This window comes from Paramisgurnus dabryanus, chromosome 1, assembly GCF_030506205.2.
Source record: "Paramisgurnus dabryanus chromosome 1, PD_genome_1.1, whole genome shotgun sequence".
Classification (NCBI taxonomy): Eukaryota; Metazoa; Chordata; class Actinopteri; order Cypriniformes; family Cobitidae; genus Paramisgurnus; species Paramisgurnus dabryanus.
Genome location: NC_133337.1, coordinates 7179898 through 7200886, shown reverse-complemented (window position 1 = coordinate 7200886; position 20989 = coordinate 7179898). Strand labels below are relative to the sequence as shown.

Here is a 20989-nt window from a genome sequence, read left to right as displayed (position 1 = left end):
GACCAACCTGCTGTCTCGCGTTTAACCTACTTCCCATTTTGAAACAGAAAATTCAGAGTTTCCCTTATTTCAGGGTTAACATACTCAGAGTTTTCACTTAATCATATATATACTGTATAGTATATATTAATTTCTATAATGTATTACTTTAACAGCAGTATGTTGCAGATGCAAATAGTTACCTGTGGCTCTATCCATTTTTACGGCTGCAGCTGTGTTGTGGATTGCAGCTGTAACCCCCTTAAAGGGACACCAGGCAAGTCTGAGACTGTGTCCGAAACCGCATACTTACTGAGTAGGTACTTAATTTCAATAAGTACCTACCTAATGAGCGCTAAAACAGTACGTTCATTCACGTAAGTATGGACATCATCCGACATGTTGACGTTACCATATGACCTATGACGTAGTAGCCTTGGTCGAGTTCATGTTAGAGACTTGGGCTTAAGTAGGCTACTTGCTGGTGGCAAGCTTCTCATTTCTCTGATGAGTCAACGACAACCGGAAGTGAACTTCACCGATTCATATTAGACCGAAATCTTGTCAAAGAAAGAAAAAAATAAGCGGTAACCATTATTTTAAATAAACGATTCTGTTCCGGAACATATATTTTTTAAAAGTTTCTGGTCTCGTTTTTGTTCCTTGCAAAACATCAAAAGTTTCTGGTTTTCGTTTTTGTTCTGTGAACCGGTTCACCACCTCGATCACTACAAATGAAACCATATAGAAGTAAACGCCATATTAAACAAAACTTTATTCAAATGTATTTTCCTGACAAACTATCACATATTTACTGCCATCTCTATACAGCTGTGGCAATTCTGCAGCTTTATTTTCATGAATCAGTGGGAGATTCTGGGTCAGTGCATGAAGTCAGGGTGCTGAGGAACAGCTGTATCGAAATCACCCGGTTGGCTGGAGTCCGGTCAATATGTCGATTGCTTTGCCATCCCGTGGCATCCTGGGAAAGCTGGGATAGATAAGTCTATCCGATGCTTGCTTCAGAATCTGAGCGGAATCAGTAGGGCATCCGGGGATTTCTGGCCTAGTCATTTTTTGAATACTGAGGATTCAGACATACTACTCATTCGCCTACTGCTTTTTGCCTACTATAGTATGGTGGTACGCAGTTTTGGACGCAGCCTGAGTGTTTTTTCTCTACGAAGCTCCCCCTAGTGTCTGGTATATGCTTTCAAACACAAACGAAAAAACGAACTGTTGTCCCTCACCACGAGCAACCCAGCTTATCAGCTGTCAACCCAGCTGAGCAGAGGAACCAGCTATTTCAAAACTGCTTCTTCCTTGGCTCTGCCATTATACACACGTTTGCAACAATTGCTAGCCGGGTTTCATTAGCCTGCCCCTGTGCTGGGGATGCTTGCCGTAAACTGATCCTGCTTCTCACAATAACTGAGACTTTGCGAGACAGAATACACAGGACTTGCAAGTGGGATATTCTTCAGTAGGGGTGGGCGAGAGAGTCTTCATTCGCCCTGTAATGATTCATTTAACCATATACTTACGAAGATGATTAATTAACACAAAAAGGTTGCCTGGTGTCCCATTAATTCAATCAGGATATTCTTCTGGTGCATCTTATGATCATTACTTTGATCTCATGGGTTCTGGTTTCAAACAGGATGTTCTGGTGGGGCTTCAATACCTCATTATCTCAAGACTAAAAGATCATTATTCACATGCTTAGACTACACAGCTGATATATGCATAAAATAGCTCAAATACAAGTTTGTAAAATGGGTGAATATATTCATGGGACAACACAAATACATAATGGTTAAATAATTTGTACATATAAATTGTTACATTCACATAGATTATACTTGATTCCTTTAAGTTCCTTCTTCCATGGGAGTGGAGTCAGAAACAAAGATATTTTGTAAGCCTTTTTGTTGTCCTTGTGTTTGCGCAGTGGCAGAGGAGACCGAATGTTAGTTGGGGAAGAGGAAAGGAGTAAGCTGCGTCCTGACTCTGTGCCGCCTTCTGACTCTGTGCTGCCTCCTGATCCTGTGCTACTGCCTGCCTCCTGATTCTGCACTGACGCATGATTCTGCGCTGATGCATGATTCTGGCCTTTCTGTCCCTGACTTGACACACACTGTCCCTGTTCCAAAACACACACACCTGGGGACATAATAAACCAGGAACCAATAAAAAAGAACTACAAAATTACTACAAGCATGAGACAGGGAACAGGAACTCAAAATACAAACTTAAAGCCCATGAAAAACAGAACAAGACTGTGACACTTGCTTTCTTTATTCTTTACTTTATTAAGCAAGGAATCACCTTGTCAAACCCCTCCTTTGCATGACGCTACTCTGCTCTGATTGGTCCGGTTGCACATTACTCTGTGTTTACATTGGAAAGGGACTGCATATTTTTTTATAATAATGATACTGTTCTACACTGATATATTAGCGAACCCACAGCTTGGTAGTAAAAACTCAAACAATAGCGTTACATGTGTTAGCCAAACGGACAGGGTACCGATAAAGCACTGCAAGTTGTGAACCAACGTATTGCTCCATCATGACTCAAAATAGAAAAAAGAAAGACAGATCTTTTATATCAGTCAACAGATTTGTAGACAATGTGAGTTAGCCACTTCCCTTACGAAAAGTAATCATGGTTTTATTGTGGTAAAAGTGTAGTAACCATGGTTTTTTGGTGTATTGATTACTATCAGGAAAACCATGTTTTTACTAGGCTAACCATGGTTTAACTATGGGTTTGAAAACCATGTTTGTCAAAACCATGGTTATTTTGTGGTTACCATGGTTTTCTGGTTTTAACTGTTGTAAAACCATGGTTAATTTTCGTAAGGGTTAGCTTGAGACTGAGTTAGCCAGTTAGCGTGAGTCCACACAGCACAACTTACAAAGCAACTCAACAGAACCTAAAAGCAACCATTATTACAGTTTTTTTGAATTGCTAAAACACTAACCCCCAATCTCTGAACCAAATTCATAGTGGCCTAAACCCATTTGTTAAAGCATGCACTCTTTTTGCAAAATTCTAAACACAAACTTGTCATTAAAACAGACATTTCACACTGAAATGCACTTGTTTTATAAATACTAAACACATGCAGGCAGAAGTTGAACACAACTAAAACACCGTTATCATCGAGTAAACACAACAACTCAAAATTCTACACACTTTTATCTAATGGTATTTTTTACCAATTGTGTGAATTGGAAACAGTCTGAGAGGCAGATGAAGAGTATGAGGAAGAAAAGGACACCAGAGACAATGCAATTGGCAAAATTAGCAGTTGGATTGCTGACTTTTTACAAAATACAAGTGCTGCTTACAGTAATATTGAAAACTTACTATTACTTGCAGTACTTACAGTAAAGTATTCACTATATTCACTGAACTAAACTTGTGATTACAGTAATAGAGATTTTTAACAGTATTTGTCAATTGTGTTGTTATGTACAGTAAACATGTATTTTTCTGTAAGCAGATCTCCTGGATGTTGTGTTTTCCATTTTTTAAGGTAGTGTATAATGGATGCTTGTAGTGTTTTATATGATAGACTTATGTGTGTATGATTTGAAAGCTTAGTTTGATTTTGAGTACAAGTGAAATGGTTTTGAAGCAATTGTTTGATTTTGCTAGAAGAGTCAGGGGTTTTGTGAATTTTGTTTAAAATTGGGATTTGTGTTTACGGTTTTGAGAAAATGAGTGATGGTTTCAAAAAATGTGTTTTAGCAATTCAGAAAAACTGTAATCATACTTACAGGTTGTGATTCGGAGGAGCAATTTGGTAAAAAAAACAGTTTACAGATTAAAGAAGCAGTCACCAGTGACTGTTGTGGTATCATAGATGAATTTTAACTACTGATTGTTCAGAGCCTCCTCCTTTGGAGGCTGCGTAATGATCAGGCTTATCGGCTGTGAGAATTAAATAGCTGTTCCACACACCCAGCATCTTTATTTCTTATATTTCAGTTAAAGCAGTTGTTTGAATTGTAGCCTACATATTCCTCATTTTCTGATTTCTCCATATGATTAAGCAATAATAACTTTCATATGTCCTAGCTTGCAAATAATATGATTATGTAACTTCTCTTTTGGGTATACCGAGCCACACTGTGAATGTGTTGCCTCAGGTCAGGTGCACTTCACTATTTCTAGTCCTCAGATGAACTTGTCTTTATAAGATGTTGATCAGGTCATGTCGACCTAGCGAACTTCTTGACTTCTCTAATCCTAGAGTTACTTCCCTAGTCGCAGAGACTTCCATGTACTGTAATAAATTGCTTATCTGGTAAAAACAATATGACATTAGTCAAGAGTTATATATCCAGAGGGATGAGTATGATTTGTATCAAGACATCTGCATGAATGTCATCATCTGTCTCTCGTGACTAAAGCATCCTCTTTTACTGCCTTTACACCAAGTTCTGTTCAAATCATAGTCAAAGATTTATTTATAAAATCTTTGACAATGATTTGAACAGAACTTGGTGTCTGCGTCGTTCATAGCCCCTGATCCGAATCCCTGCTGCTCAGCTCAGACCTTCAGACTGCAAAACATATCTCAAGACCTGATTAGAAATAAAATCTAACATCAGCTGAGTTACAAAGATTGCAACTGGGGTAAGACTGTGAGATTGTTGTGAGATTAAAAGTGTTTAAAAGTGATGAGTCAAACTACAAAAATAGAATGAATAAAGTGTATCTACAGTAGTCACGTTGAACTTTAAACAAGAAAACGTGTCTCAAACCTGTTGCGTACCGGTGCACACCATTTCCAGGAAAAATACCTGCTGGAAAACCAGACCAGCATAATTCCCATGCTGGTTTGGAGCTGGTTTTGTTGGGGGTGTTGTGGTTTTCTTTTTTGGTTCTTTAAAAATAATATTCTAAAGCAGTGATTTTCAAAAGATAGACTTTTATTTGCTGGACAACAAAAGCCGAGTCAGTCCTGCCAAACTATCTCAGAACCAACTGAGGTCTTCTCCCACACCGCAGTTATTTAAGCCCTGCTTGCAGGCAATCGGTGACCCCTACTTTAACCTCAGCATACCTTTCTAAGCAAATGGATTGTAACATAAAGAAACACATGACATCAATTTTGTATGGGTCACCGTAGGTCACCATATGGTCACCATTACTAGACTGAGTGTCTTTTTCCCATACGATTTAGCCAGGGGCTACTCCTTATATTTCAACTATTTGTGACCCTTGACATTTAAGCTATGTGGTAGACCTTCACAATGCATATTGGTAATAGAATAAGAATAAAATACATGGTAAACTAACTGATACACAAACCTGGTTATAGTCATGTAGATTATACTTGATTCCTTTATATTTTGATTAATAAAACCTTCTTCAGTGGTCACAAGCACCACAATATATGCTGGTATGCTGGTCTTGCTGGTATGACCAGCATGGGATGCTGGTGCTTGTATGCTGATGTAAACTTACATTTTCTCACTTAAAATTTTCTCACTTTAAATTTAAACTAAAGTCATCATTAACTACAACATTACATGGTTAAAGTTGTTAGTTAATGTAAGTTAACAATAAATTCATGTGACTCATGTGTTGAGTCATGTTGTAGATAATGATGACTATTCATTAGTTTATGATTAGTGCATACTTTAACTTAGCATTACTTCATATTTATGTAAGAATTAAATTAGGAATTAGTTTGTTATGATTCATGGACCCTTTTTATAAAGTGTTAACAAAAAAGGTTAATCCAAAAAAGTTAATCCTACTTTCACTTTTTAAAGTTTAGGAATCACATAGGAAGCCCCCACCATGTGGGTCCTAACTGGGTCACCCAAGTGTTCCCCAGATTCACCTTTTTTTGAAAATATGCTTCCAGCTCCCCTAGAATTAAACATTTAATTTTGTGCACGAAAATAGTCCCCTTGGTAACTTTCAATAGCAGAGGACTATTTTTGGTCACTTTGTAATATCATTGCGGCTCCTGCCATTTCACACACACACGCACACACACACATGCACGCGCGCACGCACGCACGCACGCACACACACACACACACACACACACACACGAAGCATTAAGAAGCTGCTTTCTATTACATATGAATTGCCAAGTGCAAAGATCTGTCATTTATCAGTTATCAGGCCATTGGTTTCTTTTGACCTTCATTGAGAAAAAAATTTGACCTGAATATTGAGAGTGCAAAACTTTAATAGTCACTGATCTGAAAATACATAGTGAAAAGTTCATTTGGGGGAATTATTATTTAAACTCAATGTAGAGGCGATTCTCTGATCTTTTATAATCATTGAAGCTGATGTCTCACTATATATTATTTCTTCAGACATTTTAAACAAAATTAAAATAAATTTTAGGTAGTATCCCTAGGACAATATATTTCTATTAAACATCACATGCATTGACAGTATGTATACTAATTAAATGTATCCTAAATGCTTTTAATATAGCTTTATATAAACAAAGCAGCTAAACATAGTAAATCATTGTGTACCAAATCAACTGTGTTACAATAATAGATGAAACCCCTTATGTCTTGGCAGCACAGGGACTGTTAAAAAGATTAAAAATGAAGAGTGACATATTGGCACAGGTTTATTTCAAAATAGTGATGTGGTGTGAAAAGGTGTTAGTTGTCAGTTAAAAAGATTCTGCAAAACTTGTTGCATACAGTTTTGTCTTTATTCAACATTTTTAGAAAACTGTAAGTTGTATTTTACACTGTAAATAAAATTTACAAGTACAAAAAATAAAAATAAAAAATATGCATTACAAAAATGTATATTAAATATGTACAGTCATTTGTCATCCAGCAACATTCAGTCATATACAGTGGTGCACATTAAATTACAAACAATATAACGATTGTATAAAAATAAAGTTTTCGTCTTTCCCTCAAAAGTTAAAAAACATTATATACATAAAAAATCAGGAATGCTAATAATAAAAAAACAGCCACATGTATTACATGTCTTTTAAGTAAACATATTAAAAGTAACTTTGTAAGACACAAGTTAACCATTTAGTGTTTTGTATGCTTTTGCTCAGTCTCTTGGCTGGATAGCATGGCTCTATATAAAATTTGCTTTTTTAATGCTACCATGTTTGATTTCAAGACTTCCTGGGGTTTTTGGGGTTTTTTCTTCTGTGGTTCGACTTTCTGTGGTTCGACTTTCTGTGGTTCGACTTTCTGTGGTGACCTGGGAGGAGACCTGGGAGGGGAGGTCTTCTTTACTTTTGGTATAAAAGTGCTGCTCCACTGGTTGTGTACTTTTTGTTTGGCAGAAAGCACGTCTGAATAGTCTTTGGAAGCACTGGATACTGTTGAGGTACTGGGGTCTGAAAAACGCCGCCCTTGGGGAAAACACGGATGCTTGTTTTGGGACCACTGCTTACTAGAATCTTGGAAAGCGCTGAAGACAGTTAAAGTAGCAGGGGGCGAGAAACGCCGCTCTTGTGCGGCACACTGGTGATCGCTTTTGGTCCCAAATAAGGCAAATCTCACTTTCTTTTTCACAGTTTTCTTTGGTGACAGATTCTCACTGTGCTTCACAGGTGTCTTGTTTGCTCTGTCAAGTTTTGTGGTCAAATACGGTTTTAAGTAACAGGACCCTTTTTCTCTCACCTTTTCTTTATGGTCCTGCATAGTTTTGTCATTCACAACCTGTAAAGGAGGATCTTGTCTTTTTTGCCTGGTTTCTTTTTGGTTTATCACACTATTGCAGTCCTGACTTTTGCCAACAGGAAGGTTGGTCGCAGATACAGCAGTAGCATGGCTGCTGCTGTGATTTTGCTTTTTTGGCCGTCTCTTTTTAAGCACAATATCTGGCGCGAAAAGCGCAGTGTCATCAGAACCATCCCCAGCGCTGCTGCGGAATGCGGATTTTAATGGAAGATGTTTTTTGCGTTGTATTAGCAGCTGTGATCTGAGAATGCTCATTTTCTCTGAGTTTTCATTTTCTGTGGGAAAATCTCTAAGTTGAATCTCAGGAGCTTTGTTTGGGGTTGAACTTTCCACAGCGTCAGTTTTTGGTTTTTCTTTCATAAAATCTCTACTTTGAATCTTAGTTGCTTTGTTTGCATTTTCTGTTGGAAAACCTCTACTTGAAGTCTCAGGTGCTTTTTTTGGCTTTTCTGTCAAAAAACATCTACTTGGAGTCTCAGGATCTTTGTTTGGAGTTGATCTTTCCACAGCATCACTTTTTGGCTTTTCTGGTGGAAAACCTCTACTTGGAGTCTCCGGAGCTTTCTTTGGGGTTGAACTTTCCACAGCATCACTTTTTGGCTTTTCTGTCAAAAAACATCTACTTGGAGACTCAGGAGCTTTGTTTGGAGTTGATCTTTCCACAGCATCACTTTTTGGCTTTTCTGTTGGAAAACCTCTACTTGGAGTATCAGGAGCTTTGTTTGGAGTTGATCTTTCCACAGCATCACTTTTTGGCTTTTCTGGTGGAAAAGCTCTACTTGGAGTCTCCGGAGCTTTCTTTGGGGTTGAACTTTCCACAGCATCACTTTTTGGCTTTTCTGGTGGAAAAGCTCTACTTGGAGTCTCCGGAGCTTTCTTTGGGGTTGAACTTTCCACAGCTTCACTTTTTGGTTTCTCTTTCGGAAAAACTCTTCTTTGAATCTTAGTGGCTTTGTTTGCATTTTCTGTTGGAAAACCTCTACTTGGAGTCTCAGGAGCTTTGTTTGGAGTTGATCTTTCCACAGCATCACTTTCTGGCTTTCCTGTTGGAAAACCTCCACTTGGAGTCTCAGGAGCTTTGTTAGGGGTTGAATTTTCCACAGCGTAACTTTTTGTCGGAAAATCTCTAATTTGAACCTCAGATGCTTTGTCTGGCACTGAATTTACCACTTTGTCGCAGGCTGCTCTTTGATGTGCTTTGTGTGGCACAGTTGAAGCAATAACTGTCTCAAAGACTTCTGATTTTAAACATGGCAAACTACAATTTTGCTCCAGTTCCTTTGTGTCACTGCCCACAACATCAATCTTACTCTTTTCAGGAGAGCATGGTTTTATTGCTAGGTCAGGCGATGGTGCTGTTTCCCAACACGGGATGCAAAAAAGTTCACTATCCATTTTATTCACATCAACAGTGAATTCTGATGTCACAATAGTATTGGTTCCACAACGAGAGCAGGTTTTTGGTTGGATATATTCACAATTAGGCTCATTGGAAGATAATGCCACAAGCTCTGAGTTTTTTACGTCACATTGAGGTTGATTTTCTAACTGTTGGAAAAATTTTAAAGCATCTTCGGAGGACAGCACTGTCATATCCATCAACAAGCAATCATTGAATGAGTTTTCATTATCTGAATTCTCATCATCAGAAATTTCTTCTACTTGCATTGCGTCTGATAAGTTTGAAAGGACTTCTATTTTGCCTGAATTCTCGTTTTCATAAACATTTTCTACTTGCATTGCGTCTGTGGAGTCAGCAATGGCCTCTATATTGCCTGAATTATCATCATCTGAAATATCTTCTACCTGCCATTTGTCTGTGGAGTTAGTAATGACTTCCATATTTCCTAAATTCTCATCTTCAGCAATACTTTCTGTCTGCATTGTGTCTTTGGAGTTAGCAAGGGCCTCCGTATTGCATAGATTTTCATCTTTAGAAAAATTTTCTACTTGCATTGCATCTGTGGAGTTTGTAAGGACCTCCATTTTGCCTGAACTGTCATCATCTGAAATATCTTCTACCTGCCATGTGTTTATGAAGTTACTTTGGTCTTCTGTGGTTTTCACACAATCTGAAACAGCGTTGACAAATGGCAATGGTTTATCTCCAGGGCACACGGGAAGCAGATTATTATGTGGTTGTTCAGAGCCCAATTTCACTTGTTGCTCAAGGAGCGGAGCAGATGCTAAGACTTGCTCTTGTTTGTCTCTTATATGTTCTTGGCTTAAAGTTTCTTTTGTGCTATCATGTCTCCGTTCTAAATACATGTCCGCTATGGGTGAAATGTTTGCCAAAGGCTTTGTGTGTAGATGCTTGCGATTTTGCATTTTGTCACCTCGCTTCTCAAATGTTTCTTGTTCACTGGGAACATTGCGAGGAAATGCGACTCCACAAATTTTTGCATTTGAATGCCCTTTGTCCTCTTTGGTCATTTCCACCCTGCCATTTCCCGCAGAAGGTGTGACAATTTCCGCAAAACTTCCAGTGTCTGGCCTTTCACTTTGCTCATCTGCATCGAATGATGTAACCTCAAGGTCTTTCTCACCTAAATTGTCTGCATGGACACAAATGTTATAAGGCGCCAATTCGGAGATAGTGATGTAATTGGAGAGCGGTTCTGAAAGGACTTTCTCGATATCTGGCTGAGCATCAACATTTAACCAAGAAGACCTAAACTCCTGGGGTGATGAACACGTCTCATTGTTTACAACTATAAAGCGAGCCACTTCTTTAACGTTTTCAGGTGTGATGCTTTTAAATACCACAGATTTGTCATCTTCAACATTTTGAACATACAGGGAGTGTCTGACATCATCTAATATGTTTGTGCGTATATACTTTAAAAGACAGCAAACGTCCCCATTCCAGTACTTGTCCAAGATCTGATCGAAAACAGATCCCTCGGGTTTCTCTGTACGTTCAGCAAATGACTCTGTCATCTCCATAGACTGTACTAACCTCTTCAATTTCTCTAATGTATATTCAACCACTGGTACATTGGACAATTCAATTTCAGTTTCACTCGAATCAGTGTCACTTTGTTGCACGTCATTTTGACATACATCAGTCTCTAAACTTTGAGTCACGCTTGGATCTGCAATGTTGTTAGTGGTCTTACTTACAGGACTGATTCTGCCATCCTGCTGAACCTCTGGTGAGGAGTCTTGTGACAGCTTGTCATCTGCATTTATGACAGGATCTTTTGACTCATCACACTCTTCAGAAAGTGACCAGACAGCATCAATCTTTAAAGGGGGACTGTCAACAACCCTTTTGCATGCATCATCCATCTTTTCTGTGTTTGAAGTCTGCTGGGAAATGGGAGGGACGACCGCTATGGCTTTTTGCTGAAAGGCTTTCGTTAGGGCAAACACAGCTTCAAGACATTGGGTGGGGTCAGAAACATATTGAATCTCACTTTGCCCACTGCTGTTTTCTTCGGTTGTGCCTATCTGACAGGTGCCAGGTAAGGCAGACTGCAACCTGCCATCCTTAGACACGCTTGAGTTTTTGGATGGGAACTTGTTCCAATAGTTCGTCTGAGTTAATTCGTATTTCTTTCGTTTACTGGGGGGTTCAACTACAGACTGTAAATTAGGCTCAGAAGAAAGTTGCCTTGATTGCGAGGAGTCGTCAGTCACGCTGGCATCACCGTCTTCCGATTTTTCCATACTGGTGTTTTCAACTCCGACATCTGATGGCTGCTTATTTGTCGCTGATTTGTTATCTTGTGTACCTTCATTTGAACACAGAAGTCGATACAGTTGTGAGTTAATATAAGATGTCAAGTTGAAATCATGTCTTGAGGTAGGGTTAAATTGGGTATCATATGTAGATGTTTGGTGTATATGAAAGTTTTGATTAACATCACATGATTTACCTTTTGTGTCTGGAGTCGAATGCTCAGGGCTGCTTTGATTCTTCGGAGATGGAGCTGCCGGTACATTCAGAGTTGCATTAGACCTCAGTTCTGTCCGACTCTGTTTAAAGTTCTTTGAAGGTGGAGAAGTATTTATTTTAAGTCCAGCTTGACTTTTGTTATGTTTTTTGGTTACGGCATTGTCTTTGGCCCAATGTTTAGGTGTTGAGGGACGTCTAGGTGTCTGCTGTTGACCTGACTGTTGAGGATAGAAGTGAGCTTGTCTACGCTGAGGTTGTTGGTAAGACCTGCAATTGTCAGAAATATTTGAACTCCAGTCCCTGTTATCATTAGACATAGTTCTGGAGTTTCCATGGTCTGAATATTGAGCACAATACATATGAGCAACATTAATATTCGGTGGTCCTGTTTGTCTGTAGTTTTGCTGGGTGGGAAAATATGCATTTGAACATGCCTGCATGTTGTATCTGGCATGGTAATTATCTGCATTAGGGTTGTCAGACACAAAACCATCTGTGTTGCGTCCAACAAAATTTGAAGACCTGAAGTGTTGATGTTGGCCTGTGAATGGTTGTTGAGAAAATGTTTGGTTTTGCTGTCCCTCATACCAACCGAAATTTCGTTGAAAACCTTGAGCAAAGCCATCTGTATTGCTTGTAGGGAAATTCCAGTTATTTACAACCTCTTGATGTCCACTGTGATGCCGTGCCTGTCCTGTGGGGTATGGTGGGGAGTCGAAGTGTGATTGTCGTGCATTGTGTTGGAAATTCCTGCTGGCGTGATAAGGTGGTGGTGGTTCTTGGCAAATAGGTGAAGGTCGCTGATTCGAAGTCCAGGTGTATCCCCGCATGATAATGGCTTCAGTGGATGCTGCCTTTGGTTTTGTGCTGAATTAGAAAATAAGCACCCTATAAAACAAAAGAAGTTTAAGAAAGCAAATACAGAAAATTAGGTTATGCGACACGACAATTGTGGAAATAACTTAATCAACAAATTTTAGTTTTAAACACTTGACTGAAATGTTTCCCATTTATTTACAAATCTTTTAATCTGCATGCTTATACGTACACTCTAAAAATGCTGGGTTGTTTTTAAACCAGACTGGGTAAATAAGGGACATAAAACACTGCTGGGTTTAAAAATTACCTAACGGTGATTTTTAACTGAGCATTGGGTAATTTTTAACCCAGAACATCTCCAAAGTGTAAATGTTTGAAGGTTCATGCATACATTACTTTTGTTGACAAACATATATAATTGTAACAAACATATCAATTTATTTAATTGGAAAACCAAAAAAATGTATTTATAAGAATATATTTAAATTAGATGACTTATCAATAATTCTAAGCCAATAAGAGCTTAGAATTGATGTGAGCCCTTTTAATATTGTTTAAAAGGCATCTCAGGATGAGATCTTAAGAATCTGCTTGAAAAAATAAGTGCATTTAACAAATTTTAGTAAAAGAGTGAACACGGAAGAAAATAAAATAGGTTTTAATTTATTGTGGACGCTTTTAGTCACAGCAAAATTCCCACACAGATATAATTGTGTGATATAATTGGGTTTTAATGAGTTTATTAATAGTCTAATAAACTAAATAAATAATGAAAGTGTATTTCAAAACTTTTGAACAATACTGTACCATGGTAAATACTGTTTATGACTCTGGGAATTACAGGCATTGCATAGTGTTGCGTCTTCCTTTCCTGAAACTCATCTCTATCCCTTCAAACATTTAAACTCCCTGTCTTCAGAATAAGATATTTTATGATTTGCATCTGTTCCCCTTAAAACTGACCAGCAACATTATGTCCAATCCAAGGCCATTGCGTATGATGAGACAGGAACCATACTACTATGCTTTGTGAACACAGGCTTTTTTATCTGCTCTGATGATTCCATGATCAGGCAAGGAGTCAAGTTTCAAAGAACAAAGAAATAAAATAAATCATCCAACTATTAAAGCACTGTTAAAATGAGTGTGATCAAAAATGCTCGCTGTCAGTCATAAGGTGGCTTACATATCTTTGGATATGTGGGTGTGTTTTTAAGATCAATTTTATAAGAAAAGAGCATTTATTTACACACAGCTTAAAGTAAATTTTCATTATATATATAATAAATAATCACAAAGCTTATACTGCATGAACTCTGCTTGTGTATTTTAATAACATATTCCTACCCAGCAAGCAATTTGGGCTAAAACCAGGCTAAATTTGGGCTGTCAGTGAAAATCTAATAGACGTCTACCATAGCCCAAGAATAGACGATACGTATAAGTTTAAAACAAATAAAAGCAAACACCTTGAACACCTGTTGACTTTGCCTACATGTTGGAATATCATACATCTTCAAGTTATTTTGGCAAAAATGGCATGCAACCAAACTCAAGGCTATTTAGGGTAGAAGTGGGTTACTCATAGCCGGTCTATATCGGGTCTATAGTTAGCCGTCATTTCAACGTCTTAGTTTTTGCTTGCTGGGTAAGTACTTGGTTCCTTTGTGTGCAGAACTGGACATGTGCAGAGGAAATATAAAACCCCATTCACACAGACCTTTGGTCCCAGAAAATACCCGTATAATTGCCAGACAAGCGTCTGTGTGAACACAAACATGTCCCGTATATCTTCTGGTATCGTTGCCGGAAAGAGGACCTAGTCAGATACACGGAAAACCCTCTGTGTGAACAAAAAGCCGAAACATTGCCGTAATGGGCATGTCGTAGTGAGGACAGGCACGTCATCAGAACAAAAGTTATAGTTCAGCTCGTCACTTACTGCGTTGAAACGGAGATCATTCAGCAGCATAAAAGAATATCGCATCACGTGCTCATTTGAGCTTATAAAAACAAGATATATCGTTCAGCTCCTCAAAATGCGGGTTTTAAATGCATATAAACAATCACGATGAGAAATGTCTGAAAACTGTTTTAAAGCAGTGATCAGGGAGCTTGTCAAATATCCACTCAAAAGCGGAGATCATTCACCAGCATAGAACTGTGCGTTCGCCTGCTCCTTTATAGTCTTATAATAAACAAAAATACACGCGAGTTGTTTCTGGAAAAAGAAATAATAAATAATATGCAAACTTCAGACACTGCGTAGAAGAGAGGGCAGGACTTTCAACAGGTCACGTGTCTTTCCGGGACCTTGCAGATGCCGGCTAATCATGGCAGTGTGAATGAACAAAAAAAATCAAACGATCCCGGAAAAAACCAGGATGCATTTTCCGTGTATTTTCCAGAATGTCTGTGTGAAAAGGGCTTAACTAAGGGCGCACTCACACTATCCAAACCAAACCGCGCTTGGGCGCGTTTGACCCCCAAAGCCTGGTTTGATTGACTAGTGTGATCGCTCTGATCCGTGCCCGGGCGCGGATTGATTAATCGCGTCGCGGCCGGGTTGCAGAGGTGGGCCGGAGCGCGGTTCACTTGGGCTCAGGCGCGGAAGGCTGTGGTGTGAGCGCATTCGCGCCTGAGCGCGATTCAAAAGGTGAAGACGTCAGTTGCGCGACCACTCACCTTCATCTGCCTCCGTAAAAACCTTTTGATGCGCGCAGCGGGGTTACGTGAATGTCCGAGCTGCACACGTGACAGATCAACTAAGCAATATGATAACATGTGAGAGGGCTGTCTGTAATCGTGCACCGAACGACTCAGAATAAAAAACACAGACTTATCGTTACGGTGGGTTCCAGTGTTAAGAGAGCGCTTTACTTCCTGCTTTTTTCAAAACAATCGCATCTTAATGACGAAAGCGCGCCCGGACTCGGATCGATAAGAAGTACAGTGTGAGTTCGTGCACCTGGGGGAGTAGGGAGAGGTGACAATCGCGCTGGGGCTTGGTTTGGTTTGGATAATGTGAGTGCGCCCTAAGGTTACTCGGTGAAGGAAAACAGATGGTTGAGTAAGAAGCCGTATAAGCAAGAGTCTGTCTGGGTAAAGCATGTGTATGTATACAAACCCGGTAAGTTTTGCAATAAATCTTAGAATTTACATGCGACTGTTGTTCTTTTCTTTGCCCAAAGCTGAAATGAGAAGGCCTGGCCAGTGCCTGACCAGGTGATAGATACCAGATAAGATCTAATCGTGCAATGACCCAAACATCACCATTTTGGATTATTAAAGTTACCACATTAACCAGTTGCAAATAGAACAGTTTTTTGGTTGCCAGAACATTGCAGGAACCAGTAACTAATGTTAGGGGAACATACTTGACTGAGGACCACTTACTAACATCATTCACACTACGTAGAAAGCTGTGTCAATATGCACAGAGCAGCTGATGTGCTTATGGCCATGACTATGAAGTACAATTTTTCTTAAAGCAGTGTCAAAAGAACAAGGGGCTCCGTTATACTGTTCCCCCAATTTCAAAACAGAACATTCCTTCTACCAGGGGCGGTTCTAGGATTTCATTCTTAGGGGGGTTAGCCCTCAGGGGGTTAGCCCTCAGTGATGATGTGAAGAGAGCATAGTGATGCCTTTTTGCAGATTGGGGCCAAAAAAACTCTTTTTCATTCACTTACTAACAACAACCTGCAGTAATTGTAAATGTGACTGTAATAATGACCTCTAGTTCCTGATTGGAAAATTAAAGCTGTTCGAAAACTTAGCATCATATCATTCACAGACAGTATTAATGTTAACTAGACCTTGTACTGTTTGCAAAATGTATAATTTATGACGGTAAACTAAAAACGATACTGCTTCAGTTTGCAAAGCTATTTTGAATTATAACCGGGAGATAACTTGCCACAGACTGTTGGCTAAATGTCTGATGTTTTTCGTACACTTTTCTGGAAACCTTGTGAGAATGTCAAAGTCGTCTTTGATTGGTTGAAATAAACCGGATTTCCAGGAGATGCGAGTGTCGCGATTAGTTTCAGTCCCTGGAAAACAAAGCCCTGACGTTCAATTGAGGAAGAGAATCAATCTTGTTCACGTTATCTTGATCAGCTAAACATTGGATTCTCAAAAATATGCAAAGTTCGCGGCATAGACTTTCTAAAAGGCGTCCAAGAGTTTTGCTTGAGGCAGTTAGTGGAGACAAAAAGTTTGGTTCTCCTGAATTGCTTGTAGGTTTTACAAAGTGAAGAGAGATGCTTCATACAGACGTTTAACGGGAGCGTTTTGGTGTGGCTGTTGATGAAGTGCACAACGTTGTTCTATGGTGAGTAATGTTGTTTATTTAGATGCTTTTCGGTTGGCTGGTTATTTCAATAACTGACTTGTTGCCAGCTGGCTCGTTATTGTGGGGAGTCCGAAACGTGACGCTAGACGAAACAAAGTGTGATTGGTTGTATAACATGTCGGTCAAACAGCTCGTGGGTGGGCTTTGTCCAGAAAAAGCAGTGAAAAAGATAACTAATATTTTTAAGTTTGCAGCTGCCTCTGTGTGACCAGTAGCACAGGTGCTCGAGATGCGCTCTCATCCACCCTCTGACATTACGCCACTGGCGATTACAACGCATACGCAGAACAGCAAAACTTATTAAATGCTTCATAAACGTATTCTTTTTCATCTATATGTCCTGCATTTTGCGTTATTTTCATTATTATTTCGAACAAATAGTTTTTACAAATAAATAAAACTTTATAAAATTGTTTGGTAGAAATATTAAGACTAGGTGTAGGGAGCTAAGATAACGATAACAGACAGGGTGGCTGAATCCCCCCTAAAAAGGGTCAAGAACCGCCCTGCCTTCTACCATGTGAGTGCATCCTGTCCCCCTCCCCACAGTACACCATGGGGCCTCAATAACCAGAGCTGATAAAGGGAGAGTTACGACACTCACATAGATGTCCGTTGGAAGAATGGAATGCAGAAGTAACATGGTGTCATGTAGTAGTGACCCACAGTTCCAAACCCAGCATTGAAGCCTATTCATTTCAATGGCAGCTGCTGGTAAATCGATGAAACTGCTGGTTTCTCTTTACATTTTCGGACATTTCATGAATATAGTTAACAGTGGTATTTTATGAACTCAGCTGTAGGTAATGATTATCCTTAATAATAATGTGTGAATAATATAGATTTTATTGTTTAATATTTTATTACTGGTGGCCATCTACTTTAATATATACTTATCATGTCTTTTTTTTATATATTAAGAGTAACACTAGGTGGCAACAGTGAGAAGCTAAATGCCTTATAAGAAAGTCACACTGCTTCACAATGCTGCTATGTGTTTCATTGAGTTTGGTAGGTGATACGAGTGATTCTCGAAAATCATGAATAATTATATTAAAATTTAATATGTACTAGAAATATAATTAAATATGAATTTAGTGTGTTTCTGTTAGGTTTCACTGTTAATAACCGTGTCTGCAATCTTTTTGTGATTTTAATATAAAAGTGTAGGAATTATGTTTTTAGCAGATTGATAGCCATTTATATAGCCATATTTTTGCTACAAAAATAAAAGATAATCTGTTTTGCTGTAGTGGCTATAGATAACCACAGTTATCTTTGGGACACCACCTGTTTATCTTTATTAACTGATTTACTGTATTTCCATCAATCCCTAGTAAAAAAAGTTATAAACATAGTAAGTATTGTAAGCAATTCACATTGCAAGCTAATATTTACTTAAAATAGCTGAAAGCCTATGCAAACAGATTGACAGCCAGGCTTGGTTTGGAACTGTAGAAGTTACATGAATCACGTGACCGCGCGGCGGCGGGATCAAAGCGTGTCGTAATTCTCAACTTTATACGACTCTGATTAAAACCATATGTGAGCAAATGTATGCTACAAAAAATACATAACGGTAAAATAATTTATCATAATGGTAAAATAGTTTGTACATATAAATGTCTATATACTAATACCTAAAATAAGAAACCAAAAACTAACGTTAGGGGAACGTTATGTGTTTGCTGGGATCTAGCATTGTGTCAGTCACTGTTTTGAACGATTATTCCAGTTCTTGCTTTGATAGTTTCCTTTATAAACATTTTTTTCCGCAAACATTCATAGGCTATGGCTAGCTATAAACCTCAAAGCAAACCCGAAATGCATTACTAACGTTAATCCTTTTAAGTACTTTTAGGCTGTTGTTAATGTCTCCATGATAACAAACAATGTAAAATAGATCCAATTCAAGCTTTCCTGCTCTCAGCTTTAACTTGCTGTTTTGCTATTTTACGGCAATACATGTTTGGGTTAAATGTACAAACAATGCAAAAAAGTTGCCCATTACAAACGCGCGAAATATGCAATTTCTATTACATGCAATGTTACCATTTATGTCGCTTACATAAACGCTACTTTTTACCGATTGGCTAAACACTTCTCTTCCTGGTTAAAAAGTTAAAAGTTTTGCCGCGCACAGTTCAATACTCACACTTTAAAGCGCATCTCCAAAACAAACTCTCCGTCCACTTTGGCGTCTCCAAAACGTGTCCAGGTTGCGCTTCAAAACAAAAAGTTAATCCACACGTGAATCCCTGGATCTTTAACTTGTTGCGTCAGTCTTGTATCTCCATCTACAGTACAAGCATCACAAACACAAAGTGTGATCGGAGGGGGTCTGGTGCGTCCTTCTAAAGGGCCGGGTATACTTTTTTTCCGCGTCCGCGTCCGGCTCGCGCGCGCACGCGTCCGCGCAGCTTTCCGGGTATAGTCCCCGCGGCTACACGCGGATGGCCGCGTTCGACACTATACGCAATACAAATGATTTCTTATTCAAATTATTAGTCTAACAGGCTGTCAGGGCAGCACTGATTTGGTGACATTTAAAGTTCATTAAAACATTAGGATAGGTGAAGAAAAGTAACTGATCCACCATTGCAAACACAGTTTAGAACAAACAAGAAGACAACAAAGAACAGGAATCAAACAAACATGCTCCAAAGCTTTCTGTTCTTGGAAGAAGTAAAAGTTAAAGAAGAAAAACGATAGTGTGTGTGCAAATGCTGTTTATTTCCTTTGTATAATTGTTTATAGTGGAGTGTCCTGTCTAAATATTTTCACGCGCATGCGCTGTCGTACGCGGACTGTACGCGCACTGTCCGCGCGGTCTCAAATTTTGGGCTGCACGCGGACGGTCCGCGCGGCCGTCCGCGCACCCTCCTGATGACGAAAATGACGTCATGCGGACGGCGCGCATACGCGGACGTCCCGAGTATACTTTCGGCTTAAGCGCGTGGAAGGGAGAGGAGGAGCTTACTGCGGAGAAAAACAATTTCCTCTTGTTTAGTTTGACTGAAAGGCTTTAATGTCGATTATGTAATTCATTAGTAATGGTAAAAAAAAGTTATTCTTGTTACTTTGTGGTTAGAATTGTATACAAACGTGCCTCTTCATTCTCTTATCTCTGGTCTTACTTGGTGCATTAAATAACTTTAAACAAGTACAGAAATGTGTCCAACAATGATCTGTGCAATTTTATATGCGATAACAGATTACACTGGATTTTGATGTGAAATTTTGTTAAGGTGATATTTGTGTCGACTTTCCTCCTGTGGAAAGAGTCTTTGCATGTTCAGAGTCTCTAAATATGTAGGAGGGAAATAAAACGAAGCAGTGTTAAAAAAAACCACAACATCCTGTACAGCCAAGATGAAGGTAAAAACCAAAAGCATACTGACTTAGCACAACTCACGATGCTTAACCAACCAACCAACAAAACAACGCACAGAAGATTAAAGGATTACCTCACTTTCATAAAAATTTTAATCCCGGTAATGTATTTACTGCCATGTCATCCAAGTTGTTTATGTCTTTATTTGTTTAGTCAAGAAAACATTTAGTTTTTTGAGGAAAACATTGCAGGATTTTCACCATTTAGTGGACTTTATTGGACCTCAACCGTTTACAGCTTCAACACAGCTTCAAAATGCTCAAAACCATCCCAAACGAGGCATAAGGGTCTTATTTAGTGAAACAATAGTCATTTTTGACAATAAAATAAAAAATAAGCACATTTAAAACACAATTTCACATCTTGCACTAGCCGTGTGATGCTCCACATCATTCTCTAGATAAGACCCTTATTCCTCGTTTGGGATCATTTAGATCCATTTGAAGCTGCGTTGAAACTGTGATTTTAAACTGTAAACTGTTGAGGTCCACTAACATCCACTTTATTGAGAAATCTTGAAATTAAATTTATTCTTTACTAAACAAAAAAAAAGACCGCAACATTTTGGTTGACATGGGGTGAGTAAATGATCTGTATTACTTTTTAAAAAAGTGGAGTATTCCTTTAAGCAGTAGTAGAAGATGGCAGTATAATATCTTGTTTTTGGGATAAGTTTGTTTAACGTTGTATCAGAAACCTTCAACTTTATCTAAACTGTGTATATTAGTGTCAAGTACAAAATGTACTGTTGTTACAAACTAACTATTGTTGTGACAATCTGCCACTGATATGAAGAACCTTTCTTCAAGCTTCTGAAGCTAAGA

General features: G+C 38.8%; 1 protein-coding gene across 3 annotated transcripts; it reads right to left on the bottom strand.

The window, feature by feature from the left end:
* Positions 1-6661: 6661 nt before the first annotated feature.
* On the bottom strand, positions 6662-19098 carry LOC135747017 (uncharacterized). 3 transcript variants are annotated; one of them, XM_073815875.1, is made up of 3 exons: positions 18927-19098; positions 8750-12483; positions 6662-8671 (listed from the first exon to the last, which is right to left on the bottom strand). In XM_073815875.1, the coding sequence occupies exons 2-3, from the start codon at positions 12423-12425 to the stop codon at positions 7032-7034; spliced, it is 5316 nt and encodes a 1771-aa protein (XP_073671976.1). In that variant the 5' UTR covers positions 12426-12483; positions 18927-19098; the 3' UTR covers positions 6662-7031. The 3 variants fall into 3 exon arrangements, with proteins under 3 accessions (XP_073671976.1, XP_065121760.1, XP_073671974.1); XM_065265688.2 differs by having other exon boundaries at positions 6662-11431; positions 11576-12483; XM_073815873.1 differs by having other exon boundaries at positions 6662-12483.
* Between the last annotated feature and the right edge of the window lie 1891 nt (positions 19099-20989).

Bases quoted from the DNA above. Each gene is read 5' to 3' on its own strand.
- LOC135747017 (XM_073815873.1), bottom strand. From the start codon at position 12,425: ATGCGGGGATACACCTGGACTTCGAATCAGCGACCTTCACCTATTTGC.